This window comes from Somniosus microcephalus, unplaced genomic scaffold (assembly GCF_052327205.1).
Source record: "Somniosus microcephalus isolate GS21.2 unplaced genomic scaffold, FLI_Smic_1.0 unresolved_chr4, whole genome shotgun sequence".
NCBI classification, from domain to species: Eukaryota; Metazoa; Chordata; class Chondrichthyes; order Squaliformes; family Somniosidae; genus Somniosus; species Somniosus microcephalus.
In genome coordinates, this window is record NW_028225182.1 from 42,808,989 (window position 1) to 42,834,527 (window position 25,539).

General features: G+C 48.0%; 1 protein-coding gene and 1 pseudogene across 1 annotated transcript in view; both read left to right on the forward strand.

Moving 5' to 3' along the window:
- LOC147090640 (polyunsaturated fatty acid 5-lipoxygenase-like) overlaps nucleotides 1-22,161 on the forward strand; it is a 157,789-nt pseudogene extending 135,628 nt beyond the window's left edge.
- A 2,160-nt stretch (nucleotides 22,162-24,321) lies between these two features.
- Nucleotides 24,322-25,539, forward strand: part of LOC147090641 (polyunsaturated fatty acid 5-lipoxygenase-like) — an 81,698-nt gene continuing 80,480 nt past the window's right edge. The window contains exon 1 of the mRNA XM_085977404.1: nucleotides 24,322-24,532. Coding sequence (XP_085833530.1) covers nucleotides 24,383-24,532 — 150 coding nt within the window. The 5' untranslated portion in view covers nucleotides 24,322-24,382. The remainder of the gene's footprint in view (nucleotides 24,533-25,539) is intronic.

Below are 25,539 nucleotides of genomic sequence, written 5' to 3' on the forward strand. Positions count from 1 at the left end.
TTGCCGCCGATGCTCCTGAACATCAAGTGACAGGAAGGGGGAAACTGAAGAACGGCTGAGATTTGGCTTGACAATTTGGCAGCTTTTTTACCTGGTTCTTTTATAGTTACTCTAGTATATAGAGAGAAAGTCTTACATTTATACAGCGCTTTTCACGACCTCGGGATATTCCAAAGCGCTTTACAGCCAATGAAGTACTTTTGAAGCGTAGTCACTGTTGTAATGTAGGAAACGTGGCAGCCAATTTGCGCACAGCAAGCTCCCACAAACAGCAATGTGATAATGACCAGATAATCTGTTTTTAGAGCTAAGAACAGAAAATGCCGGAAACACTCAGCAGGTCAGGCAGCATCTGTGGAGAGAGAAACAGAGTTAATGGTTCAGGTTGATGGCCTTTGTCCTTTAGTGACGTTGATTGAGAGATTGAGGGATAAATATTGGCCAGGACGCCGGGGAGAACTCCCCTGCACTTCTTTGAAATAGCGCCACGGGATCTTGTAAGGCCATCTGAGAGATCAGACGGGGCTTCGGTTTAACGGCTCATTCGAATGACGCCACCTCCAACAATGCAGCACTCCCTCTGTACTGCACTGCCAAGATTTTTATGCTCAAATCTCTGGAGCACCTCGGGTGCAAAGCAGGAGAAAATTGATCCCGTTGTGTGCGAGTGCGTAGTTGGATTACCTCTCTGCATCTCCTTGGTGACGGTGTGTGACATGGGTGCTCTATAATGTAAGGGGTTTTGATCGCAGAGGTTTCTCTCTCTAGAGGCCTCTCTCTCTTGCACAGTAAAACCTTGAGTGGTTCGACCCACTCGGCCCTTAGATTCTATACTCTGGACTTTGGGGCAGGAACTACAATGTGGAGAAAACTCTAATAGACCAAGTTTGATGAAACAAAATGAAATTTTATTGCATAAGGAAAAACAAATCAAATGCAAGCAGATAAGTGAGTACATGGGAGGGGAAAACACTAACAAATCATAACGACACAATACTAACTAAGGCAAATACAGGCATATTATACTCTACAAAGATCATCATGAAATGGGGAAACACACGGAACATCGAGGGACAACAACTCATGTTAATTATACCCTTAAATGTCCACCCCCTTAAACCAATCTAGATCTCATAGAGTCATAGAGTCATAGAGTTTTACAGCACAGAAAGAGGCCCTTCGGCCCATCGTGTCTGCGCCGCCCATCCATCCCTGTCCAGTCTAATCCCATTTTCCAGCATTTGGTCCATAGCCTTGTATGCAATGGCATTTCAAGTGCTCATCCAAATGCTTCTTGAATGTTGTGAGGGTTCCTGCCTCCACCACCCTTTCAGGCATTGAGTTCCACATTCCAACCACCCTCTGGGTGAAAAAGTTCCTCCTCAAATCCCCTCTAAATCTCCTGCCCCTTACCCTGAATCTATGCCCCCTTGTTATTGACCCCCCTACTAAGGGGAAAAGTTCCTCTTTATCTACCCTATCTATGCCCCTCATTATTTTGTACACCTCAATCAGGTCCCCCCTCAGCCTTCTCTGCTCCAAGGAAAACAACTCCAGCCTGTCCAGCCTCTCTTCATAGCTGAGGCGCTCCATCCCAGGTAACATCCTGGTGAATCTTCTCTGCACCCTCTCCAAAGCAATCACATCCTTCCTATAGTGAGGCGACCAGAACTGCACACAGTACTCCAGCTGTGGCCTCACCAGCGTTTTGTACAGCTCCATCATAACGTCCCTGCTCTTATATTCTATGCCTCGGCTAATGAAGGCAAGTATCCCATATGCCTTTTTAACCACCTTATCTACCTGCTCCGCTGCCTTCAGGGATCTATGTACATGTACACCAAGGTCCCTCTGACCCTCTGTACTTCCCAGGGTCCTACCACTCATTGTGTATTCCCTTGCCTTATTTGTCCGTCCAACATGCATCACCTCGCACTTTTCAGGGTTAAATTCCATTTGCCACTTTTCCGCCCATCTGACCAACCCGTTTATATCGTCCTGTAGCCGGAGGCTTTCCTCCTCGCAATTTACCACCCCACCAATTTTCGTGTCATCTGCGAACTTACTGATCATACCTTTTACATTTTCATCCAAATCATTTATGTAGATCACAAACAATAAGGGACCCAGCACCGATCCCTGAGGTACCCCACTGGACACAGGCTTCCAGTCACAAAAGCAACCTTCGACCATCACCCTCTGCCTCCTGCCACTCAGCCAGTTTAGGATCCAACGCGCCAAGGCACCCTGGATCCCATGGGCTCTTACCTTCTTGACCAGTCTCCTATGCGGGACTTTGTCAAAAGCTTTACTGAAGTCCATGTACACCACATCCACAGCATTTCCCTCATCCACCCCACTAGTCACCCCGTCGAAAAATTCGATCAGATTTGTTAGACATGATTTACCCTTGACAAAGCCATGCTGACTATCCCCGATTAATCCTTGCCTCTCCAAGTGGAGATTAATTTTGTCCCTCAGAATTTTTTCCAATAATTTCCCCACCACAGATGTTAGACTCACTGGCCTGTAATTCCCTGGTTTATCCCTGCTACCCTTCTTGAATAATGGTACTACGTTAGCTGTTCTCCAGTCCTCTGGTACATCCCCTGTGGCCAGAGAGGTTCTGAAAATTAGTGTCAGAGCCCCTGCAATCTCCTCCCTTGCCTCCCACAGCAGCCTGGGATACATCTCGTCCGGGCCTGGGGATTTATCCACTTTTTGGCCCGCTAAAACCGCTAGCACCTCCTCCCTCTCGATGCTAATATGTTCAAGTATGTCACAGTCCCCTTGCCCGATTTCTATGTCTGCATCGTCTTTCTCCATAGTGAACACAGGTGCAAAAAATTCATTTAAAACCCCGCCTACATCCTCTGGCTCTACACACAGATTGCCACTTTGGTCCCTAATGGGCCCTACCCTTTCCCTGGTTATCCTCTTGCCCTTAATATACTTATAAAACATCTTAGGATTTTCCTTTATTTTGCTCGCCAGTGTTATTTCATGGCCCCTCCTCGCCCTCCTAATTTCTTTTTTAAGTATGCCCCTGCACTTTTTATACTCCTCTAGGGCTTCTTCTGTCTTTAGTCTTTTGTAACTGCCAAAAGCCCCCCTCTTATTTCTAATGCATTTCTGTATATCCCTTGTCATCCAAGGTTCCCTTTGCTTGTTGGGCCCACCCTTGACCTTTACAGGAACATGTTGGCGTTGTACTCTCTCTATTTCCCTTCTGAAAGTCTCCCACTGTTTTGATGTGGATTTTCCTATAAGCAGCTGCTCCCAGTCCACTTTGGCCAGATCCTGCCTTATCATATTAAAATCGGCCTTCCCCCAATTTAGAACCCTTATTTCCGGGCCGTCTTTGTCTTTTTCCATGACCACCTTAAATCTCACCGAATTATGGTCACTGTCGCCAAAATGCTCTCCTACTGACACTTCCACCACTTGCCCGTCTACATTCCCCAGAATTAGGTCCAGTACCGCCCCCTCTCTTGTAGGACTTTCTACATGTTGGCTCAAAAAGCTCTCCTGGATGCACTTTAAGAATTCTGCACCCTCTAAGCCTTTCACACTCTGACTGTCCCAATTTATATTGGGGAAGTTGAAATCCCCCACTATTATTACCCTATTATTTTCGCACTTCTCGGAGATTTGCCTACATATTTGTTCCTCTATCTCCCCCTGACTGTTTGGGGGCCTATAGTACGCTCCCAGCAAAGTGCTTGCCCCCTTTTTGTTTTTAAGTTCTACCCATATGGCCTCATTAGAGGAACCCGCTAATATATCATCCCTCCTTACAGCAGTAATTGACTCCTTAATTAATATTGCAACACCCCCTCCCCTTTTACACCCCCCTCTGTCTCGCCTGAAGATTCTATACCCCGGAATATTGAGCTGCCAGTCCTGACCCTCCCTCAACCATGTCTCCGTGATAGCAACAATATCGTACTCCCATGTGTTCAACAACAACTTCAGTTCATCCACCTTATTTGCAAGACTCCTTGCATTAAAATAAATGCCTTCCAGCCCTGCCATATTCTCTTTTGCCTTCACATATTTGCTCTGCCTTCCCAGCTGACTTGTTTTTCCCTCTGTATTTGGCCGTAAATCACCCCCTACTATAGCTCCACTCTGTACCCCAACCCCCTGCCAAGTTAGTTTAAACCCTCCCCAGCAGTGCTAGCAAACCTCCCCGCAAGGATATTGGTTCCCCCCTGATTATGAAGGGCCAGAAACATGCTCACCAATCCAACTAGGAAGTGTAAGGTTTTGAAACAGGCCTGCGTTTTGATCCCTTCAGGCGTCCTGTCTCTTCGTGGTTCGTGGAGCCCCAGCGAGCTGCGCCACACCTCTCTCCTGAGGTGGGGGTCGGGGACGACTGGACACCGGCTGGCCTTTTCGAAGGTTTCTTCTGTTGTTTTTTATTGTCTCTTCACCCGAGCCGGGGTGGGTCGATGGCCTCTCGTTTCGTCAACGGCCCGGGGTTGGTCGATGATCTCCCGATGTTTTACCCCGGGGCGGGACGCCGGCTCGAATCGTCTTCTTCTCCGAACTCCAGCTGCTATCGAAGGTCCTTCTTCTCAATGGCCATTAGCTATCACAAGCATTCTTCAACCAGCCACCGCAATAGTCGTAGTAGAAGCACACTTTGTCTTTCCCGGGGTCCCCAATTATACTTTTCATCAGGAGCCCTTATCTCGCGCCAGATCAGGTTAGTCTTTTGTTTTAACTTTTGCCGGGCTTGTTGCACAATGGGGTAGTTATTATATTTTAAAATACTTTGGGATGGCCGGTAACGGGCCATCTCTGGTCTGGAATGACCTTCATTGTTTTTAATGTCCTGGTGATGTCCTTAACGGGTCCTTGATGCGTTCTTTATGAATATGGAACTGTTCCCTTTTGTCTGGGGAAACATTTAGATGGCCTTTATCTACAGGCCGATCTTGACTGGATCTGCATCCAATCTATATGCATATGTGGGTGTCTGGTTTCGTTCTCTCAGAAACGGCTTCAAGAACTTACTGTGGGTTGAATCCACAAAGCTGTCTGAGAGCTGCAGGAACCATTTTAAAGTGTCCCAATAAGTTGGTCACGGGGTCTGGCGGCCATTTTGTATGCCCCTTTTTCCTGGACTTCTTTTAAAACAGTCTTTAAAATCATGGTCTCTTCTGCCATAGACCCTCTATAATATAAAGTTCAATTTTGCGAATCCTACGTATAAGATAGTTGAATGCCATTGTTACCCCGAGACTTGATTATTCCAATGCACTCCTGGCCGGCCTCCCATCTTTCATCCTCCATAAACTTGAGGTCATCCAATACTCTGCTGCCAGTGTCCTAACTGGCACCAAGTCCCATTCACCCATCACCCCTGTGCTCGCTGACCTCCCAGTTAAACAACGCCTCGATTTTAAAATTCTCATCCTTGTTTTCAAACCCCTCCATGACCTCGCCCCATTCCAATCTCTGTCACCTCCTCCAGCCCTATAACCCTCCCTATCTTTGCACTCCTCCAATTCCGGCCTCTTGAGCATCCCCAATTTTAATTGTTCGTGCACTGGTTGTGTGCCCTGCTCTGTGTTCTGTCCATTGAAACTGAAAGGGCACAAAACTGGGCGCTAACTTTCTTGCACAATATTCCCATTTGCGGCTCAGTGCAAGAGCTCTTTGTGCTCGAGCCTCATTAAGGTCCCAGATTTAATGTAAAAAAGTTTCAACAAGCATCTAGTACAATGTTAAAATTCTCAAGCTTGTTTTCAAATCCCTCCATGTCCTCGCCCCTTCCTGTCTCTGTAGCTTCCTCCAGCCCTACAAACCCTTCGAGTTCTCTGCGCTCCTCCAATTCTGCCTTATGCACATCCCAGATTTTAATCGCTCCACCATTGGCTCAGCTCTAGAATTCCCTATCTAAAGCTCTCTGTTCTCTCCCTCTCACTCCTCCTTTCAGACACTCCTTAAAACCTACGTCTTTGACCAAGCTTTTGGTGATCTGTCCTAATACCTCCTTATGTGGCTCAGAGTCAAATTTTGTTTGTGAATCGCTTCTGTGAAGCGCCTTGGGACGTTTTACTACACGAAAGACGCCATAATAATGCAAGATGTTGTTGTTGTAAATCTCATTCAATAATTCTTCTGCTCTTTTCAACCATGGCATCTCACTCTGTGGTCTTCAGTCTTTCACCTCAGTTTCTCGGTAAAATAAACAAGGCATTCTATACAGTCCAATGCCCATCCAATCTCGGCACAAGTCTGACTTGTTGCCGTCAACAAGTAGGCTTTAATCATCTTTTATTATTCTCCAAAGATGCTTGGTGTCGGAGCTAAGGGTCACCGTTTGCTATGTCAGAGAGAGTTCCTCGCCATCACCTACCAATCATTGTGCCTACCAGACAGCCTGGAACACCGTGGAGTCAGTGAACTAAAGGGCTACTATTATAAGGATGATGGCCTGCAGATATGGTCTGTGATTCACAAGTAAATGATAGATGAGGGTTCTTCCACTGAGGTGTTTGTGAGTGGAAAGCTCCCAGGGCCCAGTGTATAGACAATATTCGCTGCCATAATACAAACCCCATGGAAATCACTAACTCTACAGAACACAGCAGAGTGAATTTTCAAGACTAATCTACAATGGAGTCCCTGGACTTTAGGTAACCTTTTTAAAAATGTATTTGTTCCTGGGCTGTGGGCTGTGTGAATTATTCCCCATCCCTAATTACCCTTGAGAAGGTGGTGGTGAGCCGCCTTCTTGAACCGCTGCAGTCAATGTGGTGAAGGTGCTCCCACAGTGCTGTTAGGGAGGGAGTTCCAGGATTTTGACCCAGCGACGACGAAGGTTCAGCCGATATATTTCTAAGTCAGGATGGTGTGTGACTTGGAGGGGAACTTGGAGGTGGTGGTGTTCCCAAGCGCCTGCAGCCCTTGTCCTTCTAGGTGGAAGACGTTGTGGGTTTGGGAGGTGCTGCCGAAGAAGCCTTGGCGAGTTGCTGCAGTGCATCTTGTAGATGGTACATACTGCAGCCACGGTGCGCCGGTGGTGGAGGGAGTGAATGTTTAAGGTGGTGGATGGGGTGCCAATTAAGTGGGCTGCTTTGTCCTGGATGGTATTGAGCTTCTTGAGTGTTGTTGGAGCTGCACTCATCCAGGCAAGTGGAGAGTATTCCATCACACTCCTTACTTGTGCCTTGTAGACGGTGGAAAGGCTTTGGGGAGTCAGCAGGTGAGACACTCACTGCAGAATACCGAGCCTCTGACCTACTCTTGTTGCCGCAGTATTTATGTGGCTGGTCCAGTTAGGTTTCTGGTCAATGGTGACCCCCAGGATATTGATGGTGGGGGATTCAAAAATGGTAATGCTGTTGAATGTCAAGGGGCGGTGGTTAAACACTTGCTTTTTGGAGATAGCCATTGCCTGGCACTTGTGTGGCGCGAATGTTACTTGCCACTTATGAGCCCAAGCCTGAATACCGTCCAGGTCTTGCTGCATGTGGGCATGGACTGCTTCATTATCTGAGAAGTTGCGAATGGCGCTGAACACTGTGTAGTTGTAAGGGGTTTTCCTTGAGAGATTTCCCTGAGGTTTCTCTCTCCAGAGGCCTCTCTCTCTTGCACAGTAAAACCTTGAGTGGTTTGACCCACTCGCCCCTTAGATTCTATACTCTGGACTTAGGGGCAGGAACTACAATGTAGAGAAAACTCTTGTAGACCAAGTTTGATGAAACAAAATGACATTTTATTGCATAAGGAAAAATATCAAATCAAATGCAAGCAGATAAGAGAGTACATGGGAGGGAAAAACACACAAGCAAATCATAATGACACAATACTAACTAGGGCAAATACAGGCATCTTATACTCTACAAAGATCATCATGAAATAAGGAAACACACGGAACATCGAGGGACAACAACTCATGTTAATTGTACCCTTAAATCTACCCCCTTATTAAACCTATCTAGATCTGATTGTGAAGGGCCAGAAACATGCTCACCAATCCCACTAGGAAGTGCAAGGTTTTGAAATCGAGTCTGTGTTTGGTCCTTTCAGGCATTTTGTCTCCATGTGGATAGTGGAGCCCCTGCGAGCTGCGCCACACCTCTCTCCTGAGGTGGGGGTCGGGGGTGGCTAGACACCGGCGGGCCTGGATGTCGGCGGGGTCGAGGATCATCGGCTCGACCCTGGTCAGAGGAGCCTTGGGCTGGCTCCCATCGCTTCTTCAGTTTCCTTTTCTCTCTTCTCCCGAGCCGGGGTGGCTGGAAGGCTTCTCCTCTTGGGGTTTTTATTTTTTTGTTTCTTCTCCCAAGTTGGGTCGATGGCCTCTCGTTTCGGCAATGGCCCGGGGATGGTCGATGATCTCCAGATGTGTTTCCCCGGGGCGGGACGCTGGCTTCGAGACGGCCTTCTTGATGTTGGCTTGGTTCTTCTTCCTCCTCCGATAGTGGAGAGGAGTTTGCTGATCTTCTCCTGAAGCGACTCCTCTTCACCCCCTGCCCCTCAGTCATGTGCCTTCTTCCAAGTGTGTCTTCCGTCTGAGTTCTCCCCCACTACCGAAAAATCTTCCAGATATACCTTTCTTCCAGAAGCTTCCGTCTCCTGCCCAAAATCAGGTTAGTCTTTGTTTTACTTTTGGCGGGCTGGGAGCACAGCGGGGTAGTTATTATATTTTAAAATGATTTCGATGGCCAGTAAAGGCCCATCTCTGGTCTGGAATGACCTTCATTGTTTTTAATGTCCTGCTGATCTCGTTATCTAGTCCTGGGTGCTGTTCTCGTGAATATGAAATTGTCCCCTTTTGTCTGGGTCAACATTTTGATGGCCTCTGTCTCCAGGCCGATCTTGACTGGATCTGCATCTAATCCATATGCATAGGTATGGGTCTGGTTTCGTTCTCTCAGAAACGGCTTCCAGAACTTGCTGTAGGTTGAATCCACAAAGCTGTCTGAGGTTGCGCAGGAACCATTTTAAAGTGTCCCAATAAGCTGGTCACATGGTAAGGTGGCCATTTTGTATGCCCCTTTTCCTGGGCTTCTTTTAAAACAGTCTTTAAAATCACGGCCTCTTCTGCTATTTGACCCTTATTAATACAAATTCCAATTTTGCGAATCCTACACTCCCCCCTGATGATACTGTAACTTGCTTGAAGTATCATAATTCTGGGTGAGCAAAATTTTCTGACTTTCCACAATCTAACCATCCCCAGTATTTACCTATCCATGACCCCGCGACACATGCATTTCCCATTTCAGAAAAATCTAGTGTACATTAAGCAGCTATAGATGGTAATACCTTGGAGTTAAAAATCTAACAACTTACTTCCAGGCATGGAGGGGGTCCTTATACCCCTACATCACCTAGTGCATACACATTACCTTCTAATACTAACATCACATCTAATAAAACTTCAATTATAAAATAAAGTACATACACGAAAAATTCAAAAATGCACATGAATACATAAATAATGCAGAGGAGGGAGGGAAAACTTTAACTTTATACAAAGCAGCAAAATCTAAATGGGTGTCTCTTCTTCTACCCGCACATAATGCTCCCTCCATTCCCCTCTATTGTCATACTTTTGCAAATATTTGACCTTTTTACAGTGTACAAACAGTAAATAAACTACAATGACAACCTGGCACACTACAAGAATGTGGGAGGCTATCCTAATCCAGGAAGGGATTTCTATATTAGTGAACAGGTCCCACCACGGTGGGGTCACTATGTCCAATATATCTGCCCCTATCTCTAAAGTCTTCTGCTCCAGTGTGTAGAAGTGTTTCTGTGAAACAACAACGGCTTTTAATATCTTGGTGAGGTGTTCAGGGAGAGGGTGAATGATATATCCAAAATGTGCAACGAATCGCTCGAGATCAGTGAAATTTTCTTTAACAGTGATGTGAACAGTGGAAGGTTCAGGAATGGGGACAATTCACTCGTGGGCCACTTGAACTTCTGCCCTGGGCTTGAAACAGAAGCTGCTGTCACTAACCGGACACCAACCGTGCTGTCCATGCTGGTAGTGGGGCGCTGCAGTGGTGACACAGTATGTCCCACCTCCTATATATGCCACCTGTGGGGGCACATGGCCTTCTGCCATTGCCTCCATGGTGCAATTTATAGGCTTCGCACCGGCTGTTCTGAACCCACACTGTGGTTTTGAATGGGCATTCAAGTGCTGGGGACACAGGATGATGTGTGCTCCCCGGCTCCGGCACCCCGAGAGGTCGGTACCCATCATTGCATGCTCCCATCGAATGACGTAAGGTGGGACCCCCGAGTAGTGAATGTGCGCACCCCCCGAATGACTCCAATGTTCTCCACCCTGTATACCGGGGCGGGTTTAGCTGTCTTTCCCATCACCGGCATTCTTACCACTATACCCATAATGGTGTGATTAGACCGTCCACAGTCCACTGGGACTGGGTAGGCCTCTGAAGCTAGTCTGAGCTGGCACGGACTCAATGTATTCTCAAAAGGGTGGAGGGCTGCGAGGTGCTTGTTGCTGATCCAGGAGGGGACTAAACCTTGCTTTAAATCCTCCAGATTACTGCGGCCCTCGCCCAGTAACCACACCCTGTATAGCACACAAGCTTCGTTCTGCGCAGCCTGATCGGACGCATTCCGATCCTCCCTAATGAGGGCATTTACCGTTCTGGCGTGTTTCTCCAGCTCAGCTATAATCTCTTTTAAGTGTAGTGTCATGGCCTGGTCCTCATGTAACTCAGAACCCACTACCTTATTCTCATCAGTCAGTATCTTTCTTAACTGTGTTTTCAAACCATTGATCTGGGTTTGCAGCTCCACGTCATCCAATGTGTTGATGACGGAAGTTCCTGTGTTAAAAGCTGTGAAAATATCATTTACTGCACCCCTTCTTTGCCTCCCTATTCTGTCCAAGACCTCATGTGGTGTGGCGTACAATTCGGCTCTGTCGACATCGGCAAGGTCGAATTCGTAAAACTGTTTAAACATGTTTGTTAACAGGACCTGGTATAATTGCTCCGTTTCCCTGGGGCATCACTCTGGCAATCGTACCTCGGTGAGGTTTAAAATCACCGAAGCCACCGCGTAGTGGACCCCTTGGTACAGTACCTGACCTGTGGGTACCAATACCAATCCGTTCCCGGGTCCCTTTGTCGTGGTGGGGCACCCTTCCTTGAGGGCTTTAGCTACTGGAATTGTGGGCAGGGGCTTGCGGGGTCGGGTGGTGAGCTCAGTGGCATTTACTGGGATCTGAGAGTAGGGGACTCCGCATGCCCGTGAGCTGACGTCCCACCTCATTCCTTGTCCAGCATCCTGCCACTGTCTTTGGAAAAAGATGGAGACGCCTGTGGGGCAAACGCGTTCTGAACTCCATATACAGATGTAGATCCCCTCATCTGGTTCCCACCATTTGTCCCAACAGACACTCAACCCCCCATGAGTTCCCGTTATTGTCCGATGGGTGTTATTACCCAATCTCTCCCACTCCACAGTGGAATTCTTCATGGTGCTGCTCAACTTGCGCAGCCACCACCAGCGGTCCAAAGGTACATGTCCATGGCAAACAAGGCAAATCTTCTTGCCCACGGTAACGCTGATCCTGGGTGCAATGATCCGCACCCTGGGGCACATCAGAGACATTTCTCTGTATGCAAACCCCGTCTGGCTGGAGTATTCAGTAGAGTTCGACCCCAGCCAGCCTGGCCATCTTCCTTCATGGAAGTAGGCAGCAGTCTCTTCAGCGTCCCGTGAGCCAGTTCCGTCAGTCGCGATGGGGCCTCTATTTCCAGAGCACCCATAGATCGTGGAGTCCTTGGTGCGGCCCCGATAGGCCCAGCTCCATCCGATTATCACGAACGCGACGAGGATCCCTCTCATCTTTCTCCTGGTCCCTGCAATAAATCAAACAATATAGCCAGGCTCCTGAGAGATTCTGGCTTAGGTGACGGCATGATCGGGTCTTTCGACCTCGATCCAAAACAACACCGACTTAAACTCTAATCATTTAATATTTACACGCCTTAAACTTAAACTTAAACTTAAACTTATGTACAGCGCCGCCCGTCCCCGGGCAGCTTGCCTAATCCCTGATTGGACTGCAGCTCGCCGCTCCCTGTGCCGGGGCTGCAGTGACCTGTGGCTCTGGTTCCCCGCAGCCTTTTGCTGTTAATCGGGGACTGTGTTTTTTCAAGGATTTCTGAAGTCGGCGTCTACTGGGAGCGGGGGAATCGGGCCAAGGTTTTACAGGCTGAGGCGTTCGAGTTGACCTGCGAAAAGGTACTTTGGGCGTGGCTCCCTTAGTGAGTGGACCTTCGGGTGGGACCTTAGCTCTCACAGCCCATGGCTCTTCCACGACTGTAGGCTTCGGCTCCCTTCCCTCAGGCTCCGCCCCTTTGGGATTTGGGCAGGCTCCCTTGGCGAGTGGACCTTCGGGTGGGACTTTAGCTCTCACAGCCCGTGGCTCTTCCACGACTGTAGGCTTCGGCTCCCTCCCCTCAGGCTCCGCCCCTTCGGGAATTGGGCCTGTGGCAGACGGCTCCTCCTCACCTGTCCCTACAGGTGGAGAATCTCTGCCCCCAATTTCTACCTCCCCCACGCTCGAGTCGAGGGTGGGACCTCCGTCCTCCGACTCCACCTCTTCCAGAATCGTGTCGAGGGCGGGACCTTGTCGTTCGGGCCCCTCCTCGTCCGAGTCCCAGGCTATAAGGGAAGCCTTCCCCCTGGTGGGCTGGACAGCTTCTCCTTCCAAGCAGGCTACAACGCCAGCTTGTGTGGTCTGTGACTCATCGCACGCCTCAGGCTGAGGATTTTTACCCTCAGACCTGGCTTCGGTTGCTGATACTCTTGCACCTGGTTTAAACAGTTTACACTGATTGATGTGAAACCATTTACAAGCCTTTAGCTGACCCTCTAAACTGCCAGCCCTCGCTGTTAACCTAGTGTTCTCCTCCCTTAAAGCCTGCTCAACTAACTTAGCCTCCGCAACCTGGCACCGCAGGTATTCCTCCATTTTACAGGAGGTCTCTTGCTGTGCATGTCTTTCTGGGGGACACAGGTCGACAGGCTGCACTGGCTCTAGTCATTGGGCCACAGTGGTCGGGGTTTCGGGAGCAACAAGACCAGTGGTGACGGCCATCTTCCCCTGCGAAATCATCAGAGACCGCATTGTCTCTATGATTGATTCAATCGCAGCGGGATCCATAACTGCACCAGCTCCTTGTGCTGGGGCAGGAGCTACGGCTTGGGTTTGGGCTGGTGCTGGGGCGGCGGTCTGGGCTTGGGCTTGGGCTGTGGGAAATCTCCCTTTACTATCCTTCCATGGATTTCTACAGTCCTTGCGCCAATGTCCATCCTTCCCACACCCGTAGCAATTGAGCTTGGCTTGGACAGAGCGATTCCCCTCCTGACGCCACTCCTTCTTGCTTGGGGCTGCGGGTTTTGCCTCATGCACCTTTCCCTTCTGGGGAGGTGTTTCCTGACCTCTACAATTCTTGTACGCTACATTAAGCTGACGGAGTACCGTCTCCTCCGTGACGCCGGGACCTTGGAGATCAAACCAAGATCTGGCTAGGGCCCGTATCTCTGGCAAGCTGTTGGTAACCAAGCAACGGAGCCAATGAACCCGCTGTTCGTTGCTCATTAAAGCCCGTTCAGGCATACCCAGACAGCTGCGTCGATACACTGGCCACAGCCTTCCTGCGAAAACCCGTGGGGGTTCTCCAGATAGCTGCAGGGTCCCTTCTACACGGTCGAAAGGACTACTGTCGTCCACTCCCATTACTTCTAAAACTTCCTCCCTGAGATCCGCATACCCTTTCCGTCCCCTCTTACCATCCTCTGAGAGGCACTGAAGGATTGTGGAATCCAGGGAGAAAAGCAACAGTTTCACCTGTTCCTGACCATCGCAGTCATTAATGGCTGCTGTTTCCTCTATCTCCCTGAAATGAATCGAGGGATCTCCCTTTACTGTGAGTCGTGCGAGGTGGCTCACCATGGACTTTAATTGCGGGCCAGCGTAGAGCACCACGAGCTGGTTCTGGTGGGGTCCGATACTGCCATCGGCAGCGTTGGGACTGAACCTTTGGTGCCGAGCGGGACACATTGGTGCCGGTCCCGGCTTTGCGACCAGTGGCTCTTCCACACACTCCACCTCGGCTACCTCTTCTTTCACTACCCCCTCCTTTTCCGGCCAAGTCTCACTATAACTCAGCGGTGCTGAGGGCTCGGTGGCTGGTACCACAATTACCTCAGCTGGAATCGGCTGTTTTGATTCCTTTAAAAAGTCCATGTGACTAGCTTTCGGGCTGACGAGACACACCATGCCTTTTGCCTTAACCAGGGCCGTTCTTAGGTCCTCTATGGTCTTTTGGCAGGGGCCGTGGTCTGTGCTCTCAAACCCGTGCTCGAGGGCTAGCTTGTAAGCTGCCGTAACCTCCACTACTCTCTTCTCCTGCGCTCTTAGCTGTTGTGCGAGGCGGGCGTTTTTCTCCCGTATCCTCGTTTCATTAATCTTTGCCTCAGTAACCTGGCACTCCAGGTACTCTATCCTAGCCTGATGTTGACTAGCTACCACTTGGCGTTCCTGATTCAGCGCGTGAAGCGCTGTGATGAGTTTTTCCCCACCCATGGCCTTTTCCTCTATCTCTGCTGCCTGGGTTGTGGTCCTGGCTGCCTGTGCTGCAACGACTCGGCCCAAGATCTGGACCTGCTTCTTGTAACACATCAGCCACATTGCCTTTTCCACTGACTTCTTATGCTCTTTGCTCTCTGTCCACCTGATGGCTGCGTCCACCGGACGTCCATCCAGCAAGAGATCGGAAATGCACTTTTTAGTGAGATTTACCTTGCCAAAGACATAATCCGCTATCCTCTCATCCATTGCATTTCGACCATTCAAACTTGGATCTACTACATTGCAATCCTGCCGCCAGAGTCCTGCCGTGGTCGCCATTTTCTGTAAGGGGTTTTCCTTGAGAGATTTCCCTGAGGTTTCTCTCTCCAGAGGCCTCTCTCTCTTGCACAGTAAAACCTTGAGTGGTTTGACCCACTCGCCCCTTAGATTCTATACTCTGGACTTAGGGGCAGGAACTACAATGTAGAGAAAACTCTTGTAGACCAAGTTTGATGAAACAAAATGACATTTTATTGCATAAGGAAAAATATCAAATCAAATGCAAGCAGATAAGAGAGTACATGGGAGGGAAAAACACACAAGCAAATCATAATGACACAGTACTAACTAGGGCAAATACAGGCATCTTATACTCTACAAAGATCATCATGAAATAAGGAAACACATGGAACATCGAGGGACAACAACTCATGTTAATTGTACCCTTAAATCCACCCCCTTATTAAACCTATCTAGATCTGATTGTGAAGGGCCAGAAACATGCTCACCAATCCCACTAGGAAGTGCAAGGTTTTGAAATCGAGTCTGTGTTTGGTCCTTTCAGGCGTTTTGTCTCCACGTGGATCGTGGAGCCCCTGCGAGCTGCGCCACACCTCTCTCCTGAGGTGGGGGTCGGGGGTGGCTAGACACCGGCGGGCCTGGATGTCGGCAGGGTCGAGGATCGTCGGCTCGACCCTGGTTAGAGGAGCCTTGGGCTGGCTCCCATCGCTTCTTCAGTTTCCTTTTCTCTCTTCTCCCGAGCTGGGGTGGCTGGAAGGTTGCTCCTCTTGGGGTATTTATCTTTTTGTTTCTTCTCCCAAGTTGGGTCGATGGCCTCTCGTTTTGGCAACGGCCCGGGGATGGTCGATGATCTCCCGATGTGTTTCCCCAGGGTGGGACGCCGGCTTCGAGATGGCCTTCTTGATGTTGGCTTGGTTCTTTTTCCTCCTCCGATGGTGGAGAGGAGTTTGCTGATCTTCTCCCGAAGTGACTCCTCTTCACCCACTGTCACTCAGTCATGTGTCTTCTTCCAAGTGTGTCTTCCGTCTGAGCTCTCCCCCACTGCCGAAAAGTCTTCCAGATATACCTTTCTTCCAGAAGCTTCCGTCTCCTGCCCAAAATCAGGTTAGTCTTTGTTTTACTTTTGGCGGCTGGGAGCACAGCGGGGTAGTTATTATATTTTAAAATGTTTTCGATGGCCGGTAATGGCCCATCTCTGGTCTGGAATGACCTTCATTGTTTTTAATGTCCTGCTGATCTCGTTATCTAGTCCTGGGTGCTGTTCTCATGAATATGAAATTGTCCCCTTTTGTCTGGGTCAACATTTTGATGGCCTCTGTCTCCAGGCCGATCTTGACTGGATCTGCATCTAATCCATATGCATAGGTGTGGGTCTGGTTTCGTTCTCTCAGAAACGGCTTCCAGAACTTGCTGTAGGTTGAATCCACAAAGCTGTCTGAGGTTGAGCAGGAACCATTTTAAAGTGTCCCAATAAGCTGGTCACATGGTATGGCGGCCATTTTGTATGCCCCTTTTCCTGGACTTCTTTTAAAACAGTCTTTAAAATCACGGCCTCTTCTGCCATTTGACCCTTATTAATACAAAGTCCAATTTTGCGAATCCTACACAGTCATCAGCAAACATCCCCACTTTGTGAGGGAATACGCCATATTTCAAAAAGATGCACCATAATATGAACAGAATTGTCACAGTTTTCCAAGTGCTCTGCTATTACATCTTTTATAATGGACTCTAGCATTTTCCCCACTACCGATGTCAGGCTTACCAGTCTATAATTCCCCGTTTTCTCTCTACCACCTTTTTTAAATAGTGGGGTTACATTAGCCATCCTCCAATCCGTGGGAACTGTTCCAGAGTCTATAGAATTTTGGAAGATGACCAGCAATGCATCTACTATTTTTAGGGCCACTTCCTTAAGTACCCTAGGATGTAGATTATCAGGCCCTGGGGATTTGTCGGCCTTCAATCCCGTCAATTTCCCTAGCACCATTTCCCTACAAATACTGATTTCAAGCAATTCCTCCCTCTCATTAGATCCTATGTTCCCCGACAGCTCTGGGAGGTTATTTGCATCCTCCTTTGTGAATCAGAACCAAAGTATGTATTTAATTGGTCAGCCATTTCTTTGTTCCCCATTATAAATTCCCCTGATTCTGACTGCAAGGGACCTACGCTTGATTTCACCAATCTTTTTCTCTTCACATATCTATAGAAGCTTTTACTGTCAGTTTTTATGTTCCCTGCAAGCTTACTCTCATACTCTATTTTCCCCCTCTTAATTAATCCCTTTGTCCTCCTTTGCTGAATCCTAAACTGCTCCCAATCCTCAGGTTTGCTGCTTTTTCTGGCCAATTTATATGTCCTCTCCTTGGATCTTATGCTATCCCTAATTTCCCTTGTTAGCCACGGTTGAGTCACCTTTTTTGTTTTATTTTTATGCCAAACAGGGATGAACAAATTCTGTAGTTCATCCATGTGATCTTTAACTGTTTGCCATTGCCTATCCACCGTCAACCCTTTAAGTAACATTCCCCAATCCATCCTAGCCAACTCGTGCCTCATACCATCGTAGTTTCCTTTATTTATATTCAGGACCCTAGTCTCTGAGTCAACTACTTCACTCTCCATCTTAATGAAGAATTCTATCATATTATGATCGCTCCTCCCCAAGGGGCCTCACACAACAAGATTGCTAATTAATCCTTTCTCATTACATAATACCCAGTCTAAGATGGCCTGATCTCTAGTTGGTTCCTCGACATATTGGTCCAGCAAACCATCCCGTATACACTCTAGGAATTCCTCCTCCACAGTATTGTTACTAATTTGGTTAGCCCAATCTATATGTAGATTAAAGTCACCCATGATAACTGCTGTGCCCTTATTGCATGCGTCTCTAATTTCCTGTTTAATGCCATCCCCAACCTCAGCATTACTGTTTGGGGGTCTGTATACAACTCCCACTAACGTTTTCTGCCCCTTGGTATTTCTCAGCTCTGCCCATATAGATTCCACATCATCAGAGCATTTATATGGACTTCCAGAAGGCATTTATAAAGTACCACATAGGAGACTGTTAACTAAGGTAGAAGCCCACGGAATTGAGGGCAAATTATTGACCTGATTAGGAAATTGGCTAAGTGGCAGGAGACAGGTGGTAGGGATAATGGGTAGGTACTCAAATTGGCAGGATGTGACTAGTGGTGTCCCGCAGGGATCTGAGTTGGGGCCTCAACTATTTACAATATTTAATGACTTAGATGATCGCATAGAAAATCATATATCCAAATTTGCCGATGACACAAAGATAGGTGGAATCGTAGGCAGTGTATATTGAAGCATAACAAAGGGATAGCGACAGATTAAGTGGATGGGCAAAACTGTGGCAAGTGGATTTCAATGTAGACAAATGTGAGGTCATCCACTTTGGACCTAAAAAGGATCGAACAGGGTACTTTCTAAATGGTGAAAGGCTAAAAACAGTGGAGGTCCAAAGAGACTTGGGGGGTCCAGGTACATAGATCATTAAAATGTCATGAACAGGTACAGAAAATAATCAAAAAGGCTAATGGGATGCTGGCCTTTATATCGAGAGGACTGGATTACAAGGGGGTAGAAGTTATGCTGCAGCTGTACAAAACCCTGGTTAGACCACACCTGGAGCACTGGGAGCAGTTCTGGGCACCACACCTGAGCAAGGAGATATTGGCCTTGGAGGGAGTGCAGCGTAGGTTTACCAGAATGATAACCGGACTTCAAGGGTTAAGCTACGAGGAGAGATTACATAAATTAGAGTTGTATTCCCTAGAATTTAGAAGGTTAAGGGTTGATCTGGTTGAAGTTTTCAAGATATTAAGGGGAACAGATAGGGTAGATAGAGAGAAACTATTTCCGCTGGTTGGGGATTCTAGGACTAGGGGGGCAGAGTCTAAAAATTAGAGCCAGACCTTTCAGGAGAGAAATTAGGAAACACTTCTACACACAAAGGGTGGTAGATGTTTGAAACTCTCTTCCGCAAATGGCAATTGATGCTGGATCAATAGTTAATTTTAAACCGGAGATTGATAGCTTTCTGTTAACCAAAGGTATTAAGGGATATGGGCCAAAGGCAGGTATATGGAGTTAGGTCACAGATCAGCCATGATCTCATCGAATGGCGGAGCAGGCTCGAGGGGCTGAATGGCCTCCTCCTGTTCCTATGTTCCTATGCATTTAAGGGGAAGCTAGTTAAGCACATGAGGGAGAAAGGAATAGAAAGATCTGTTGATGGGGTGAGATGAAGAAGGGTTGGGAGTAGGCTCGTGTGGATCATAAATACCAGCCAGGACCCTATGGGCTGAATGGCCTGTTTCTGTGCTGTACATACTTTGTAATAATTGCCATTAAAACTGCACCTTCAGGGAGACCACAGGACAGTTGGTGTGGGAACAGGAAAAATGTCACATCAGTGCAGTAGGGGGTGCTCTGCTGACGCTGGTTGTTGGGCAGAGCAGAGGGACCAAAAAACATTTTCCAACTTTGTTAATGACGGAAGCAAGGTCAAAGAACACATGACCAACGTTTATCCTTCAATCAACATCACTAAAACAGATGACCTGGTCATTATCACATTGCTGTTTGTGGGAGCTTGCTGTGCGCAAATTGGCTGCCGCGTTTCCTACATTACAATGGCGACTACACTTGGAAAAATCGCTTCATTGGCTGTAAAACGCTTTGGGATGTCCTGAGGTCGTGAAAGGCGCTATAGAAATGCAAGTTCTATCCTTTAACTGGGTGAAGCTATTACAGGTCAGGATGTGTCAGTTATATTGAATGGATTCAACAGGGGTGATTTTGCCAGCCCTGGGGAGGCGGGACTGCCGGAAAAATGGCAGAATCTGGGGGCGGGTGCCCATCCTGCCCCCAACCCGCCTCCATGCCATCTTCCCAGGAGGCGGGTACCCGACCTGTTCTGGGAGCCGCCTCTTTGCGGTGAGAAGAGGAATAGTGCCAATTAATTGCCTGTTAACAGGTAGCTAACAGGCAGTTTTTTGGATAATTCCTATTTTGCCACCTAAAGTGTGGGCTTCCCGACGGCTCCGAACTTCGCCAGGGTTAGTGAGGCGAGCCGTGGGTCTGTGGGGGTCGGAGGGGCCGAGATGTCCGGTGTGCAGGTGAGTGATGGGTGCATGTGTGCAGAGGTAAGTGTGAGAGGTGAGTGTTAAGTGTTTTTAAAGCTTTACTTACCTTTGCTCCTTCCTCCAGGCTTCATCCCTTCAGGTCTCGGGAGTCCCTCATCTCACCGGCAGAGAAAGCAGAATGGCCTCTGCATTCTCAAATGCATCAGCCTTCTGCTTTTTGCTCAGGACAGATCTCTAACTGAGCCTGTGTCCCAGGTTTCAACTTAGAAGGCAGATTGTCACTGTTTGACAGCTTCACAGAGCTCACAAACAATGACAATTCATCTGTCAAAAGCTCTTGACAGATGAAACGTCACTCGCTGACGTCACCAGTAACCTGCTTTCCCTTAATTGGCCTGCTAAATCCGCTGGGCGGGCTTAACAAGGTCAATCAAGGGAAAATAGTGTGGGTTGGCCGGATGTCGATGGAGGCAGGAATAAAACCCGACAAGCAGCAGTCTCGCCTCCATTGGCAAAATCACCCCCAACATGCCAGTTTTCACAAAGGAGGACTGCAAAGAATTCCAGTCATAGCATATGGGGCAAAGCAATACATAACATATGTAGGAGTTAGTAACAGAAACTGGACAGATTGAATAACCACACGGCTCCTGGATCAGACGCATACAACACAGAAAAGTCAAGGAAATGTAAGTGTTTTATTTATTCATTCATGGGATGTGGGCGTCGTTGGCAGGGCCAGCATTAATTGCTCGTCCCTAATTGCCCTTTGAGAAGGCGGTGTTGAGCCAGCTTCTTGAACCGCTGCAGTCCGTGGGGTGAAGATACTCCCACAGTGCTGCTAGGTAGGGAATTCCAGGATTTTGATTCAGCGATTATATGTCCAAGTCAGGATGTTGTGTGACTTGGAGAGGAACTTGGAGATGGTGGTGTTCCCATGTGCCTGCTGCCATCGTCCTTCTAGCTGGTAGAGGAGCAACATGCCAAGGCATCTTCCTGTTTGTGAGGAGCTGCCAAAGAAGATCACTAGATTGATTCCTGGCATGAGGGGGTTGTCCTGTGAGGAGAGATTGTGTAGATTGGGCCTATACTCTCTGGAGTTTAGAAGAATGAGAGGTGATCTCATTGAAACATATAAGATTCTGAGAGGGATTGACAGGGTAGATGCTGAGATGTTGTTTCCCCCTGGCTGGGGAGTCTAGAACCAGGGGTCACAGACTCAGGATAAGGGGTCGGCCATTTAGGACTGAGATGAGGAGAAATTTCTTCACTCAGAGGGTGGTGAACCTGTGGAATTCTCTGCCCCAGAGGGCTGTGGAGGCTTAGTCATTGAGTATATTCAAGACTGAGATCCATAGATTTTTGGATGCTAAGGGAATCAAGGGATATGGAGATCAGGCTGGAAAGTGGAGATGAGGTCGAAGATCAGCCATAATCTTATTGAATGGCGGAGCAGGCTCGAGGGGCCATATGGCCAATTCGTGCTCCTATTTCTTATGTTCCTTGGCGTGTTGCTGCAGTGCATCTTGTAGATGGTACACAATGCAGCCACGTTGTGCCGGTGGTGAAGTTCCCCAGTTGGTATTTTTCACAGCTCCATAAATACTGGAGCAGTTCCTGAGGACTGGAGGAAGGCAAATGTAGTGCCAATGGTGGAAAAAAGAGTATCGCACGAGGTTGGTAATTACAGACTAGTTAGAGTAACATCCATATGTAGGGAAATTGAAGCAATCAGTCATGTGTCAATGTCAGGACCCTTTTAAAGAAGTTCAGGTGCAGTGTGTTCAGTGGTCAGACTGTGGGGATGAACATTACCTTGGTCCGCTGGATGTAAGGACCCTGTGTGAAATGAGTTTGCCCGTCTCTCCCCAGTTCCTAGTGAGTGTGGTCCCCGCAGTACGAAGCTGCCCCAATTTCTAGCTGACCGTGCCCGTCCCCGACTGAATACAAACCATTTATTTTTTCATGCAGAGAGAACTCGGTGATTATGAGGAGTATTTCACCAAAGAGGCGGTGAAGGATGTCATCAGGGGGTTTCAGGAAGAGCTGAAGACAATCGATCGCGCAATCCAGGAGCGCAACGAGGGCCTGGACCTGAAATACGATTACCTGCGTCCCGCGAACATCGAGAACAGCATCACCATCTAATGGGCAGAGCGGCCAGGCTCGGGGAAGGGAGTGCGGATGCCTCCCGGATCCTTGATGGTTACCTCTGGGTTTTCAACCCTCTGGGTTACTTACTCAGGAGGGGAGGGGGATCTAAAGGGACATTCTTTTGTTGAGAATATCATCCCCAGTGTGTTTTAAATAAAACAATGTTAGCATTATTGCGATGTAGTAATTGTTTCTGTGCTTTCTCAAGCTCTGGTCTGACACCCAGTGTGTCTGTAAAAATATGGAATGGTTATATACATAGTAATCTTACAACTTATTTAAAGCATAGAAACAGGCCATTCGGCCCAACAGGTCCATGCTGGTGTTTATGCTCCACACAAGCCTCCTCCCACCCCTCTTCATCTCATAGAAACATAGAAACATAGAAGATAGGAGCAGGAGTAGGCCATTCGGCCCCTTGAGCCTGCTCCGCCATTCAATGAGATCATGGCTGATCATCCAAATTCAGTACCCGGCCCCTGTCTTCTCCCCATATCCCTTGATCCCTTTAGCCTCAAGAAACATATCCAACTCTTTCTTGAATATATTTAATGAACTGGCCTCAACTGCCCTGTGTGGCAGAGAATTCCACAGGTTCACCACTCTCTGGGTGAAGAAATTCCTCCTCATCTCAGTCCTAAATGGCTTACCCTTATCCTTAGACTATGACCCCTGGTTCTGGACTCCCCGGCCATCAGAAACATCCTTTCTGCATCTAGTCTGTCCAGACCTGACAGAATTTTATAGGTTTCGATGAGATCCCCTCTCAATCTTCTAAACTCCAGTGAGTATAAGCCCAATCGACACAATCTCTCCTCGTACGTCATTCCTGCCATCCCAGGTATCAGCCTGGTGAATCTTCGCTGCACTCCTTCCATGGCAAGAACGTCCTTCCTCAGGTAAGGCGACCAAAACTGTACACAATACTCAAGGTGTGGTCTCACCAAGGCCCTGTACATATCACTCCATCAACATATCCCATTATTCCTTTTGGCCTCATGTGTTTATCCAGCTTCCCTTGAAATGCATCTATGCGATTCGCCTCAACTGGGTGAGAAGCCATTAATCAGGTTTTGCTACTTTTCTATAACCTGATGCAAGTTGATTTTACTTTGATGCAATGAGGTTATCAGGGCCCAAAACCTCACAGGCCAGTGCTTGTTCCCAGCAGTTTCTGCTGATGTCTGCACCAACCCTCTGGGCCTCCAACAGCCGATATATTTCCAAGTCAGGATGGTGTGTGACTTGGAGGGGAACTTGGAGGTGGTGGTGTTCCCGTGCGCCTGCTGACCCTTGTCCTTCTAGGTGGTGGAGGTGGCGGGTTTGGGCGCAGAATATCGCACACCGGGAGCACATACAGGCTCTGTTACTCTGTGAGAAACAGCTGAAAATATGAAACGGGGCACGTCACCAGATTTAGTTTGACTGAAGCAAGGGCAGTGACTTCATACACTGTCCCTTCATTTCCAGCATTGCATCTAGCTCCCGCCTCTCTTTCAGCCTTAGCTCGGTTAAGTGCTGTCCAAGTGGCGTGTAAATGAAGTCCAGACTGAGTAATTTTAGATCACTAAATCATGGCTGATCTTCTACCTCAGCTCCACTTTCCCGCCTTATCCCCATATCACTTGATTCCCTTAGTGCCAAAAATCTATCACTCTCTGTCTTGAATATACTCAGTGACTGAGCCTCGACAGCCCTCTGGGGCAGAGAATTCCAAAGATTCACCACCCTCTGAGTGAAGAAATTTCTCATCTGAGTCCTAAATGGCCGACCCCTTATCCTGAGACTATGCCTCCTCGTTCTACACTCTCCAGCCAGGGGGAAACAGCCTCTCAGCAGCGACCCTGTCAAGCCCTCTCAGAATTTTATCCGTTTCAATGAGATCACCTCTCATTCTTCTAAACTCCAGAGAATATAGGCCCATTCTACACAATCTCTCCTCATAGGGCAACCCTCTCATCCCAGAAATCAATCCAGTCAAATTTACTGGATGGCCATCTCCAGAATGGGATGATTTAAAAGTCTCTTCCTCCCTAGTCACCTGCTTTTACTCCCAGTGCAGTGAACTAACCAGTTAGTTGCATCACTTGAATCTCCGCCCTTCTATTTTTAAATGTATAAGTCTTGTATCCACACGCCCAGGAACACAGTGTGTCAAGTGTTGCTGCAGTCTAGATTGGAACAGCTCGAGATCTGGATTTCTCCAACTGTGAGAATGGTCACCTACAAAGTCACTTTCAGAACTGGGAGTTCTGAGTTTGCCGGAACAGACAGTTCCGTGCACTGCACCCTGATTGGAGGGGGGGGAGAGAGCAGGAAAACCAGTGTGGACAAGTGGCTGGAAAATGACCTGGAAAGGGGAGATGTAAGTAGAACCGCAGAACGTCAAAACACAGAAAGCAGCCATTGGGCCTCGAGGCAGAGTGCTGGTGCTTTAATCTCGGTATAAAATGAAAAGGAAAACAGCAACAACTTGCATTTATATAGTGTCTTTAATGTCTTGGTCAAAGAGATAGGTTTTAAGGAGCTTAGAAACATAGAAGATAGGAGCAGGAGTAGGCCATTCGGCCCTTCGAGCCTGCTCCGCCATTCAATGAGATCATGGCTGATCATTCAAATTCAGTACCCTGTCCCTGCTTTCTCCCCATATCCCTTGATCCCTTTAGCCTCAAGAAATATATCCAACTCTTTCTTGAATATATTTAATGAACTGGCCTCCACCGCCCTCTGTGGCAGAGAATTCCACAGGTTCACCACTCTCTGGGCGAAGAAATTCCTCCTCATTTCAGTCCTAAATGGCTTACCCCTTATCCTTAAAGGAGGAGAGAGAAGTGGAGAGATGGAGAGGATTAGGGAGGGAATTCCAGGCAGCTGAAAGCACGGCCAGTGCTGGAAATCTGAAATAAAATCAGAAGCTGTTGGAAATACACAGCAGATCTATCAGCACCTGTGACCAGAAAAGACAGGATAATATTTTGGAGGTGGACTTTCATCGGTTGATGCCCAAACACAATTTTGTTTTTTTGAAAAGCTGGATTTTAAAATTCTCACCCTTGTTTTCAAATCCCTCCATGGCCTCGCCCCTCCCTACCTCTGCAACCTCCTCCTGCCCTGCAACCCTCCGAGATCTCGGCGCCCCTCCGATTCTGTCCTCTTGCGCAACTCCGACTTGAATCGCTCCACCATTGGCGGCCTTGTCTTCAGCTCTTGGGACGTAAGCTGTGGAAATCCCTCCCTAAACCTCTCCACCGCTCTCTCCCACTTTAAGACGCTCCTTAATGCCTACCTCTTTGACCAAGCTTTTGGTCATCTGTCCTAATTCTCCTTATGTGGCTCGGAGTGAAATTTTGTTTGATAGCGCTCCGGTGAAAC